Source organism: Hippichthys cyanospilos, chromosome 22 (genome assembly GCF_059441005.1).
Source record: "Hippichthys cyanospilos isolate Australia breed blue-spotted pipefish chromosome 22, RoL_Hcya_1.0, whole genome shotgun sequence".
NCBI classification, from domain to species: domain Eukaryota; kingdom Metazoa; phylum Chordata; class Actinopteri; order Syngnathiformes; family Syngnathidae; genus Hippichthys; species Hippichthys cyanospilos.
In genome coordinates, this window is record NC_142390.1 from 711,636 (window position 1) to 724,934 (window position 13,299).

A 13,299-nucleotide genomic window follows, 5' to 3' on the forward strand; every position below is an offset into this window, starting at 1 on the left:
GCGGATCTTGCGGCCAGGGTGATTATTATGATGGCGACTAATGAAGGGGTTACGGGGGGGTTAGGAACGGCGCACATAGCCTGTTATTAGCGCCGACTCACTGGTCCAATTCTCTCCAAATGGCAGGCCTGTCACCCTTCCGGAAGCCGAACGTGGCGCACAAAAGAAAATAACTGGCATTCAGGACCTCCATTAAGACGCAGCTGATGAGGTCTGCGGTAACCTCCTCCACATTTTTTTTTTTTTTTTTTTGGTTTCGTTTCCACAAGGCGAGAGGAGCATCGCCGAGGCGGGCTAGCGCTTATACAGCGAGGCGCCATTTCGCTGCACTTGGACACCCGCTAATATACAATGCGAGTCAGCCACAGAATTATTGAATCATTTCGGTCCCCAAAGTCAGTTTGGAGCAGTGGCATGGAATCCGGTCTTCACGCAAATGTTTCGGAAACGCTCGACTCACGGAATCGCCTTCCATAATTCGAGTAACACCACGAAAAACGAGGGTGAGAAAAGCAGAGGCTCCGCTCATGCAAACATGTGGGAAACATTGCCCCCTGGTGGTAGAAAGACGAAGCGCTCGATTTGGCACGTACGGCCGGCTTTTGAATATCGCCGAGGATCCGCTTAATTGATCGTGACCGCCATTAAAATTCGATCGTTTTGGTTTAAAGCGGCGACATAAGGGAACCTCTCCACCAAACGTCATCCGAAAAAGTTCACCTCCAAACTGCGCGCCGTCGACCTCGCGCGCGGGCGGAGCATGACGGCGAACACTGACGACGGGCCGTAAAAGCTCGAGCGGTTCGGCAAGGTCGGATAACTTTGAGAGGCGGCCGCGACGAGCCCGCCCGCGCGGAAATAGGTCGCGCGCGGCCCGACTGCGCGCGGGAACGGTGGCGTCGGAGGGCTGAAGGACAAATTCCTTTGAACATTTGACAAGAGAGTAGAAGATGAGAGGGCACAGTACCTCCATGGTCTGAGACTGGTGCATGGCTTTGATTGCATTCTGTGCCATAGCTCGGGTGGAAAACGTGACAAAGGCACATCCTGTGGGGAGGGCGGAGGGGGACGGGGGTGGGATGGCGGGACAGCGGGTGGGAGGAAGGAGGGCAGGAAGAGGAGGAAAGACGAGAAAGAACAAAAACAAGACAAAAGGGTTGGACACGTCGTCGTTATAAAAAAACCCACAGGAGACCCAAAAAACAGAGAACGGGACAACAAAGTGTTGTCGGTCGCTATAGCAACAACAGCGGGAAACGAGCACGGTGTCGTGACGAGTGCGGCCCCGCCCTCTTTCCGCGTGACTCCACCTCCCCCGCCGGCCTAAGCCCTCTCCTCCCCCGGGACGCGTCGTCAGGCCGCAGAAGTCGGGCGCCGCTAAATAAAGCGGGAACCCGGCTCTCCTCCTCCCGGGGAGGCAAAGGGGCCTTTAGCGAAAGTGGGCTAGCTCCCTCGGCTCGCCGGCGCTACGATCCATTTTTTATTTATAGCGCGGCCGCTCCTCTCCGCCAATTGATGGCGCGGCTTTTAATGACGGCGCGGAGGCGGAGCCGGCGGATCCCGGGACGCTTTCCGAGCTCTTCGTTGGCCAAGCTTCCTGGGGGTCTTTATTCACTCGCCGGAGCGGCTTCCTCTTTTCGCTCGGCGCTAAGTGCTCCGCGTTAGCGCCGAGATGTGCGAAATATCGATCGGGACGAAAGAGCGGCACCGGGGGGGATAGGGAAAGAGGTGGGCCGACGAATTAGTGCGAGAACGGCGTTTGGGGAGGGCCGGGCTGAATCCCGTCCAATCGGGAGAGGGTGGAGCACGCCGAAAGAGTCCAAGCAACGCTCAAACATCCAGAACGAGCGCACGATAACCACACTACACGACAACAACAACAACAACAACAACAACACACGAGTGACGGGATGACACTGAAGCTGGCGTGACGGAGGGAGGGAGAGGAAGGTGGGAGAAGAGGAAGATATACGGTACGGGAAGCGCGGGCGGCTCAAGGATGGATTTCTAGCTTTGCGATTGGACTCTGCGATTCCAATTTCGTGAGGCGCGTCTACGAGCGGAGCCCGCGAGAAGGCCCGAAGAAGCCTTTGGGCTTCGCGGCAGACATGTCCGGGGTACCTTCTAGAGATTCCCTGGAGCAATGTTTGGAAATGTATCCCCTGAAGCCAATGTGACCGAAATGAGGTACACCCCCCCCCGAAGGAGCCGTGTCTAAAGATATTCAGTCACGTTTTAGGGACGTCTTCCGGCGCTACGCCAAAGGGCACCCTCTCTAAGGGACGGTCACCAAATTTGGCAGCGTTTCGACTTTCTAGTCACTTCACGCTGGTGTATCGTGACCTCAATCTGAGGAAAAACTCTCTGGTGTCGTATTCTAATGAAAAGGGGGGGGGGTTACTTTGAAGTTATCCTGTCGGTGAGAGGTGTGACGATGACGAGACGTGAGTCGAGGCTGGAAGGTGAAGCACATGTAAAGGAGGGGGGGGGGGGGTCGTGGTTTTGGGAGGAGGGGGGTGAGTGGGGTGGGGCAGGAAAAAGGGGTCGGGGGAGAGAGGGAAAGATGCTATATAGAGCCAAAATTTTCCCAGCTGCCACAACAGCCCCAAGTTGTCACTGGAAAGGTCCACAATGAACCGGACCGGAAGCAGAGGTGGGAGGACGTCACCCGTCCAAAAGTCAAAGTCAGGCGCCGTCTTTCGGGAGGTCTCCCCCACCTCTGAGTAGAACCTTTCTAGGGGTTCCTTTGCGGGAGGCCACTGGAGGCTGTTGTGGACATTTGCCCGCCGGACGCTTGGATGGGAGTGAGCGGCATCCGGCGACGGAACGCAACGGAACGCCGACGCACCTCTGCTCAGCCCGTCCGGGCCCCGCAGGATCCGGCACTCCTCGATCTGGCCGAAGGCGGAGAACATGACCCGGATGTCGTTCTCGTTGCACTTCTTGGACACCATGCCGATGAACAGCTTCCTGTCTTCCACCGCTGCGGGGGAGGGGGGGGGGGGCAATTTCATCAACTCGCAAACGATGCCTTTGACCGACTACCGAAAGGCAAGAGAGCCCCCGAATGACTGAAACAAATCCAGCGTACGGCGGCTGTGGAAAAAAAAGACAAAACAAAAAAACCCCCTGGAGATTGGAAGGCAGTTCCTCTCCCCCGCGCGCCGCCGCCAGCGGGAAAAGCGCTTGTCTCGTTAGCGCCTTGCCGAGCGCCACTTTGGCCGGAGGAAGACGGAGCGGGGCGAGCGCAGGTGGCGGCGAGGAACTCTGGTGGCCCTTCGTCGGTGCGCGCGCGTTCAATGCTAATCCAATTCATTTTTAATGAGGCAAGTGTCAGAGGCGAGGCAGATAAGCGCTCCGTTGCACTCTGGGAAATCAATAGCGCACTTGTTTATTTTGCTCGGCGGATTGTTTGCGCCTTTAAAAAAAGGGAAAGAAGATAAGTGGCGCTCGTTTCCTACCCGCGGAGCGCCGGCCGTCCAAGGCGCTAATTAATTTTGGGCGAGCGGGTCATGTGACGTACCCGACGGGGCCTTCAAAGCGGAAGGCCGGAACGTCGTTTCGGCGGTTGAACGGCCAAACCGCCAGCGTCTCCTTTGCAAACGTTCACGTAGCCATTTTTTGCAATTTATTCCTCACGATTTGAGCCCCGTGGCTTCTAGTCGCGTGCGGACTTTGTCGCTAGCCTCCGGGAGGCGCTCCGCCAGTCAAACAAATCTGTCAATTTGAAATCGAGCTGTGAATCGATGGCGGTATTCCAAAAAAGTTTCATGAATACGATTTGAACTCTTTCAATGGCGGGCAAGAAGACGAAGGAACGGAAAGGTGAGGCCAATCGAGGCGTCGGCTCGGGAAGCTCGCTCTCTTGGGTTTACGTCGGCTCGGGAAGCTCGCTCTCTTGGGTTTACGGCGTCTCTCTCTTAGCCGAGGGTGTCGAAGCCGCTACGTCGGGCGGCGGCGTGGCCTAATAGAACTCGCGGCAGCCATTCATCACGCTAACGCAGCCTTTATTTCCAGGTCGTTATCGTTAAGTGGATGGATACGCGCGCCGCTCCATATTTCACCGTGCCGGCTTTTGAGCCGGGGTCGGCGCTTTTATGAAGTCGCCGCCGCCCCGCCCCACCGCCTCCGGTCAAATTTGGCGGCGGTTCAGCGGCGCATCACGCAAAACGCCCGCTGGCAAACTGCGGCTCGATTGCTCTAAGAGGACGCTTAACAGATGAGTTCATCCGGCGCGGAAAAGTCAAAGAGACGTCAATCCCGGGCTATTCCCCCCCACAATCAAATTGCTAAATTTAGCCAATTGGGGAATTGACGAGCGCTCTGTCTCATCACTTCCTGTTGATGGCAGCCCATTGTGGGGACTAGACTCTTTCTCCTCTTCCCGGGTGGATGAGGGTAGTGAGGCCCCAAGCTAATGTCGAAAGGATTGAAGCGAAAAAAAAATGGAGAGAAACACATCAATAAGGACAGTCATAGTACACTATTTGTTTGACACAATATATACCGTAATTCCCCCAATAAAAGACACACCTGTGTATAGGACGCACCATTCATTTTGGATTCAGGTGTTTTTTGTGATGCCGTGCTCAAAACGGTGAACACGGACCGACTCGGACGCTGGTTCAGTCCGCTTGCTTCTTTTCTTGAAAATAACAACCTCGGCTAACGCGAGACGCTGTTATCTGCAGCAGGCACTTGCTGCCAACAGACATTCCATACTTTTGGGGAAAAAAAAAGTGTGTCTTATATTTGGGGAATGAGGGTAAGGCGGCGGGTGGGATTTCGCGCAAGAACGACGGCTAAGCTTGTGCGCGCGCGCCATGAAAAGGAATGCCGGCTTCCCGTCATGAATGCGCAATGCTTTTCCAAGGGTATCTTTAGAAAGCAGGTGCGCGCGCCCCGGGGAAGAGGAAGCCAAAATTCTTCAACTCCGATTGACCTCCCGCAGACGCCTCAATAATTCAGCGCACTCCTCTTCATCACTTTGGGCTCGTCTCGCCCTTTCTCTTTTTTTGTCGGTTATTAGTGAACTGGCTATTATTCTGCTTGTTTCTCCGAAAGTCGAACAAAAAAAAAATGTTGTGAAGGCTCACCGTTTGACTTCTCGCTGTCCGCGGGCTTCATCTGGATGGGGTGGTGCATCTGCAACGAGACGACACACGGCTTGAATGTTGCGGCTGAGCCTCGTCGAGAGATGAAGGCCCCTTTTTCTTCTTGGCCAATCGCCAATTACTGGCCAATCACTCCTTTACTTGACTTTTCAAATGAAGAGCAAATGAATTGGAACGAGAAACTGCTAAACTATGCTATGGCGCCTCCTTTGCGCGTTGTCATTAGAGATGCCATTCGCGAGCAGGCTCCTTTCTGTTCTCGGCCAATCGGGGTCCTCCTCGAGCCCTTTGCACGCATCTCGTCGTGGGAAACTTGTCTGCCAACTGACAAAGTTGGAATTGAGTTTGCCACACAAACGTCCTCATTTTGAAAAACGACGAAAACGACGCAAACTCCGCCTTCGCGACCCGATGAAGACCCGAGCCTGCCGCCGTATGTTTTGAATATTAAATATCTGCCGAGCGATGGGATTCGGGGGCCACGTTGAAAGGGGTTCCATTTTTTTTTTATTTGGGCTGTGTCTGCTTCCTTTATGGGGGATTATGTCGCCGTTTGATCTGCAGAGAGACGGATGACAGCGATTCTCCGAATCTGCTGCCGAATCAATCACACTCAAACGCCGTCCGCGCGTGCGCGCGCGCGTGTGTGTGTGTGTGTGTGCCCCTCGGCTCAGGCACGCTGCCATACAAGACTTTGATCATCCAATTTGATCTCACGCGCACACACACGCAGAACTTCATCCCGTGTCCCCCCATTCATCATGCTCTCTGTCTGTCTGTCAGTTCACAAGTCTGCCTGAAGGGGGCAGACTAATGAAATGGAGTCATTGCGCTTCTCAGAGAACATTGGGATCCCACTCAGAAGACAGTGGTCCCTCGCTTGTTGGCGTCTCCTTCAGCTAATGAATGGCGCAAACATGGACAGCGCCTGAGTTTGAACTTTTTGTTGCAAGAGGCGGTTCCGTCCGTCCGTCCGTCCGCTCCGTCTTCTGCGCTGGGGTGGCCTCCAAACATCCTTGAGAGGAAGGAAGCAAGCCAGCCGGCCAATCAAAGGCCTTTGATTCAAAGGCGGCAAAGCGAAACGCTCCGTGAGCAAGGACGTGTCCTACATTCCCCGCCGTCCTTCCCTTCATCCCCCTGGGGGGCGGGGGGGGGGGGCATGGGGACGGCGGGGGGGGGGCATGGGGACGGCGGGGCGGCGCCGGCGAGGGGGCCCCTTGACATCTGTCACACGCTAATCAAAGCGTTCAATTTGCCGGAAAATCTCCCGACGAGCCGCTCGGACAGAAGCCTTGAGCGCGCGGCGCGAGGATCGATGGCGTCGGGAAACGGCCTTATATATGCGCATGGCATATCCAGGGGACCGCGGGGTTACGGCGTCCCCGGCTTACGCCATTTCACGTCGCCAAGTGGAATACTAATTTTTTCGTCTCAAGAAATACAGGACGAAGAAGGCTAGGCTAGGCTAGGCTAGGCTAACCTCGCTGGGGAATAAGGCCATGAAATTTCATTTTTCCTTGATGTATTTATGATGTTATTTAATGGTATACATGATATTATATGTAAGTAGCACTTACTATACTATTTTGCTCCTAATTTTCCAAATGTAGATCAAATCTGAATGTTTTTAGCTGGGGTTTTACGAGGATTTCGCCAACTCTGGAAGGCATGAACGTCATCCGCTGTTTGCATTTATGTTTATAGCAATTTGAAGTTTCTCTGTTCGGGGGGGACTTCTTATCACGTAACGTTATAACGTTTGTCTCTGGAAAGTATGAAGCTAAAATGTAAAAGGACTTTTCTCAAAAGGATATTCTCTGACTTGACTTGTGTATAGGGAGCTAGCGTGTCCTATTTGCAAAGAAGCGAAGCTGATGTTGTTATGGGGTAAAATTGCAAATATAATACCGAGCATTTTTGCTCCCATTCCTGTGGGGGGGGGGGGGGGGGGGGGGGGGGGGGGGGGTAAGCGTGTGAAGGGCTTTAGCTGGCAGTCCGCAAGCACCTTCCTCCCGCTGTCCGGATTATTGGCCGCTACCTGAAGTGGAAAGGCCAAAGGCGGAGCGGGCGCAGGGATGGGAAAAGCCGTTTCATGTGGCCCTAATCCCCAAAGTGCTGGGGTGTGCCGCGGGGCTCGCCGGAGACGTAACCGACTTATTCCGACAGCGATTGGCGAGTCCCGCCTAACCGGGTCACCCCCATGTTGTGCGGCCAAACTGGCAATACGGGTAGGTAGAAAAAAACAAACAAACAAAAGCCCATACGTGCCATTTGAAAATCAAACTCATTGATGAATTGTCGGATCCCTTTGAGCTGGGATGAGTTCATTTCCAAAGAAAAAGCGCTTCCTCTGGAAAAAGGAGGGCAAAGACTCACCCCTGTTAAGGTCTTGATGTTGTGCAGCGCATTCTGAGCCTCCAGGGCAGCTTTCCGCGTGTAAAACGTCACAAAACAGCAGCCTACAAAACACAGGCACACGGGTTACGCGCGCACATTTTTTCCGCCGGCACCCGGACGGGCGTCCCCGAGTATTATCCAAAGTGCCGTTTTCACGCGGAATCTGACTTAGCCAGGCTGGGAGAACCCAAACAGGGCGAGACGCGTGATCTTTCCCAGATAGAGAAAAGCTGGCTTCCGGTCTCGCCGTCTTCATTTCAGCGTCCGGAGCGGGTTTGGCGTCTCCGTCCCCGAAGCCGCTTTGATGAGGTCGGAGGCGCAACGGATGCGCATTTCGGAGCGTTTCGGATGGAATCGCCAGCGCCAGGCCCGGCTTGATCTCCTTCTCGCCGCGGTCAAGTTGGCCACAATTTAGGCTCGCCGTGAAAAGGCGGCTCGGATGCGGCCCCGATGCTGACGGCCGGCGCCGAAGCGCTACATTGGGGATTTCTAGAGAAAAGCTGCGTGATGTGATTCCTGCGGCGCAGTCGGCCCCGGGGGGAGGGGGGGGGCACGCGGCGGGTGCTCCCAATGGGGCGGCTTGCCCAGGCCGGGATCAAAGAGAAGAGGAACGGACCCCATGCACGCACAAGCAGCAGGTCTCTTTAACCCTTGTGACATTATGTTACAAACGATGGAAAATCCTTTCATTTTTTTTAGGATATCATAAACAAATCAATGGGAAAAAAAAAACTGAAATTTGCAGCAGATGATCAGAACATGTCAAACTTCGAAGTGCAACGTTTCTGTGTGAGAATTTGCGCACAAAAATAATCACGATCTTAGTTAGTTGGTTAGTTGATTTTCCTGTGATTTTTGCAAAATTCCGTTGAGCGGTGGTCAAACTGCCAGCAAACAGAAATTTCTTTGACAGTAGATGGCCATACCGTTTTTCCATTTTTTTGCAGGCGCCGATAAACGGAACCTACATATGTACGGCTATGTAAGGCTCAGCCTCAATTCAACCGGACCCGAGTCCGGATCCCAGAACGGGGTCCCGCTCGCCCCTCTGCTGTAATCGGTAAAAAGGAGCTAGCGACGAGCCGGAGCAACGTAATTGGCCCCTCCGCTTGGGAAACAATGAGATGGGGCGTCTCGGCGCCTCGGCCTCAACTCGAGCCGCCCGAGCAGATAATTGCCTCGTCTCGCCGCCGCCGCAGGTGAGCCGGCCCGCATTTCCCGCCGTCGCGCCGGGAGATTTGCCCAAAATATGAAAAAGAAGATCCAAAGCGGTACGCGCGGACAGCTGAAGAGTCACAAGGTAAATCGAGCGGATAAAGTAGCATCCGGACGTACGCGGCCGCGCGCTTGAATTTCTGCTAAATTCCCCGCGGGTGTGACGACACTCTCGTTGCCTGTCGGCTTAATGACACATCTCTACCATGATCCCAAAATTTGACTACAACCATGGAGGTCGGTGGGAAATGCAGTATGCAGGTATTTCTTGCTGGAAATGGAAGTGGGAATTTTTCCATTTTCCAAGTATCCTCATAAACAACTTTGAATCAGGCGGCCTCCGCTCGTCAGTCTTGCGTTGCGCCCGACGTCAAGGACGCAAGGGCGACCACGGCCGGAAATTGCGATCGTTCCGGCCGGAGCAGAGCAGCTCGGGCGGACCCCGTCGCTTTTGCGCCTCGACGGGCCGCCGCGGAGAAGAACGAGGCCTTGGAGGCAAAAGCTAAGCAACAGAAAGCCATGCGTATTTGTCGGCGTTCAAAGTAAGGCGCAAAGGTTTGGCGATGGAACCCGATGCGGCGTCGGCTGACTTTTGTGGATTATCGGCGCTCATTTCCACAAGTCCGGGCCCTTAACGGGCCGCCTGCGCGCGCGTGCTAATGAAGACATTAAACTTGTTGTGCGCCGCATGTGGGCAGGCGCCATCATTAAGATAAATGACACAATGTGTCCCCCGCCAACAACACACACACACACACACACGCATCAAGAAAGACTGCTGCATCGGAGCGAGCCGGCCGCTTTGTGTTTACCCCTCTGGCTCTCTTTGTCTCGCTCGCTCTCCATCTTTTCCACCATCCAAATCTTTCTCCTCGCGCATGCAAAAAAAAAAAAAAAAAAAAAAAGCACAAAAAAAGGAAAAATACTTCAAAAAAATAAAAAAGGCCAAATGACTCCATTTTTCACTCGCCCGACGCCTCATCTGCTTATTAACTCCAAACAGATTAAACTAACAGTGGGACCACGCTATTCCCCGGACCACCACAGTCAGCACAAACGCACGCACACACACACACACACACACACACACTGCACATTTGTCCATCATCGGCGAGGAGACGACGAGCGCGATCCGAACCCTATCGGCTGGGACTTCAGCGCGACTAGTGCAGCACAAAGGTTTACGTGTCAACGTAAACCACGTGAAATATCTTTAAAGCCAATTCTTAACAAGTGCAAAGAATTTGGGGCTTTAAAAAAAAAAAAACAGTGTCTGATATTTAGTACAGTAAACTTCCGAACCTTTCGAAATTTCTTTGTATTGGTTCTCAAAAATTAAAAGCTTCATTATTGATAATCATTTGTCCGCAAAAATAATGGACATAAAGCGCTCGACCTGTTCTCAAAAAGAAATAAATATAAAAAAAATATTCAACATAAAGTGTTGTGTTTCTGTTCACATTTCACATATTCGTCCACAGAAAAATATTCACCTCAAAGTGTCCTATTTTGGGATCATAGTCGAGATGTGTTCACAAAATAAATGAAGTTGACAGGTAACGAGCGGCGGCACGTGACAAGTTGGGTCCAACCATTCTAGTGTGGGGGGAATCTGGCTTTTTACAATAATGAAATTGAATAACCTGCATAAGATAACATTTGTTTTTTCTATTAACTTCTATTTTAGCGTCATGAAGGGCGTGAACAATTTCTGCAGCCATTGGCTTGACATTTTTTCTGACGCGCACACTCATAAGCGGGTATCCGGGGCGAGAAAAAAAATACCGCAAGCATTTTTTTTGAAGCGAGGTACTCAAATGACCGGAGGTCTCATTTCAGCGCTAATTGCAAGTCATTAAAAGTGCTTCTACGAGCGTGCTGAGTGGAGAGGGCAAAGAGGGTCGGCGTCCATGCGCACGCGTGCACGCGCCAAACACACGCACGCACACGCGCACCTGCGCTCCAGGGCCCAAAGGGCAACAAGCGATTAAAGAAGAGCGCGCAGCGAGGCCGACGCTGCCCTTCATTTGGGGAAATGAAGATGGCGGCGGAGGGCAGGCGGCAAGCCTGCGATTTTTTTTGAAAAAAAAATTGCAGCGAGACGGGATGGGAGCGCGAGGCGAGACTTTGACAAAAAGCAAATTAGCGTCATTTGGATAAGAGGAGGCTTTTGCCGCGCAAACACGTGGGAAACATTGCCCCCTGGTGGGAGGAAGTGCTTGATTTGACGTTGATATCGCAGAGGATGGGCTGAATTGACGGCGGCAGGCAATACGGGGATGGCAATTAAAATTCGATGAATCGCGCGGCCCAATACCAAGACGATCTAAATATCACCCGCGGCTGAAATTGTGAGGAGAGCTCGGTGAAGCCGAAATCAAAAGGTTTGTTGTAAAAATGGTGGTTTCTGTTGATCTGCCTAAAGGAGAAGTCAGCAGGTCGAATTGAAGGTTTGCCGCAGTCTAACTCGCCTCCGCCGAACGTTTAGCGACACAAAGCGCAAAGGAAGGGCGGCGTCGCCTTGACCCCCGCCCGAGCCCCCTTTCAGGCGGAAGGTAAACAGAGCGAGACGGAGACCTCGCCGACATCGGTGAGATTACCGCGGAGCGGCGCGGGTGAGGCCAAGGGATCGAAGGGTTCCGCGCGGCCGCTCGGCTAACGAGGCCGATTAGGGGCCCCGTCCGACCCCGCCTCGCCTCCGAGGGGGAAGGCGTTTAAGAAGCAAACAAAAAACAGGGGCGGCGGAACGAGCGGCGGCGGGAGCCGCTCTCGCAAAATCAACTCATTTCAAGGGTTCTGACAACGCCGCGCGGGCGTCGAAATGGGACGGCACGGAACGCCACATTTTCAAAGACCTCCGTGACTCAGCTGGAAAGAAATCGAGTGGAAAATGTAGCATTTAAGCGTTAATGGGCGAGATGCGGGTGATTAATTCTATCAGTATTGCTCATCGGGGGTCTTATTGGACATTTGCCAACATGGTTATCTTGTTTAGTGTCAATTTAGAAAGCGACGGCTGCGACTGCGATTGGATCGGATTGGCCGGGGCTGTCGTCCCAAGAAAGGCGGCGAAAAGCTTTTGAAATTTCAAACTCCCGCTCGGCTTCTTTGTGAAAATTGCCGAGCGGGCACGTTTGAGCCTTGTTTTGTTTTTCCGGAGGAATGCATCCGCCTCATTTGCTTCCCATCTAGCCGCCTCACCTCTTTGCTTCCCCGGCGTCGCTTGAGAAGTTTCCTCCAAGCGTGCTTTTCCGCCACAATGAAGCCGCCGCGCCTCCCCCCGCCCGCCCGCCCGCCCGCCCCGTCTCATCAGGAGCGTCATCAAAGCGTCGGCCTCCCCTCTACTCGGCCGGATGCGCGTTAATACGGGTCGGTGCGACGGCTTCATCGAAGGGGAAAGACAAAGGCCGCCGCCGTCGGGAGCAACGCTCGCTCGCCTCAAATGACGCGCGCAAATTCGCGTTCGTCTCGCTCGTTGCCGCTTTGTCTTCAAACGCCTTCAACTTTAATCGGCGACAAAGTATTTTTCGCCGCTTTGTTAGAGTTCATGTTGAAATCGCGCCTAACGGACTACAAGGCGGTGCCGGAGGAGCGCCCGGGCGCCGAGCGCTACCTTTGCTCTGCGGCGGGTTCTGGCTGCGGTCCCGCAAGATGTTGATCTGGTAGACGGCGCCGTAGGGTTCAAACAGCTCCTTCAGTTCCTTCTCCGACCAGGAGCGCGGAATCTGGCCCACGAACATCTTGATGGCGTCCGGGTCGGGCTGGTCCGAGTGCTCCAGCGCGCCGTTCATCTTCCCGGCCGTGCCGTTACTGCCCGGAGACAGAGAGACAACGCAACAAAGCGTTAGTCGGCGCGATCCCTCAGGGATGCCGGAAAACGTTGCGATCGGGGCCAGAAGAATGAGAAGAGTTCCTCTCTTATGAGAATAAAACATGAATCTCAGCACCCCAAAAATGTCTGGTAGGACACTAGTTGAGGAAGACTTTTTGGGGCTGAATTATGTTCTCCCGCACAAAGCTCATCCAACACACGCGTACTGCAGATGGCTAACAGATGTCCCGGCCAGTTCCAAAATAAAAATATTGCACGGTACATACGGACTCTGCCAGGCTCTTCAGATGGAGCCAAAGCAATAACATAGCATTATTAGGACTTTGTTCCCCAAAAAATGAAGCCAAATTATTCATTTCACACTCCTCCAAAAAACAGACAGGGGAGAGAGAAAAAAAAACAAAAAAAAACGCTCCAACTGGTTTTATCCATGCCTGCATTGTGTGTCATTCATCCGGGTCACAGCAGCTTTCTATTCATTTGAAATACGATGGCAATAGCTCCTGCAGACACAAAACGCTAGCTTTTTTTTCCTGACGCAGACTGAGCAAAAGGAGTTCCATGTTATGTTTCTCAACTCCGAACTCTTTCCTCATTTCCTCGTATATTGCGAAAGGTCAAACAGCGGCTAGTAGAAATGTTTTGATGATGATTGTAAAACAGAGGCGACTTACAAACGGATATCGTGGAGTTACGTGCGAGGCTGAGCCATCAATAATAGCTTGCCTATTAGCGTTGACA

The 13,299-nt window shown here is 53.2% G+C and overlaps 1 protein-coding gene across 17 annotated transcripts in view; it reads right to left on the minus strand.

Moving 5' to 3' along the window:
• celf2 (cugbp, Elav-like family member 2) overlaps positions 1-13,299 on the minus strand; it is a 124,291-nt gene that overhangs the window by 11,805 nt on the left and 99,187 nt on the right. For all 17 annotated transcript variants that reach the window (XM_088405919.1, XM_088405920.1, XM_088405922.1 and 14 more), the window contains 5 exons: positions 12,340-12,536; positions 7,491-7,573; positions 5,097-5,145; positions 2,849-2,983; positions 968-1,047 (listed from right to left, as the gene is read on the minus strand). In XM_088405919.1, coding sequence (XP_088262045.1) covers positions 968-1,047; positions 2,849-2,983; positions 5,097-5,145; positions 7,491-7,573; positions 12,340-12,517 — 525 coding nt within the window. In that variant the 5' untranslated portion in view covers positions 12,518-12,536. The remainder of the gene's footprint in view (positions 1-967; positions 1,048-2,848; positions 2,984-5,096; positions 5,146-7,490; positions 7,574-12,339; positions 12,537-13,299) is intronic.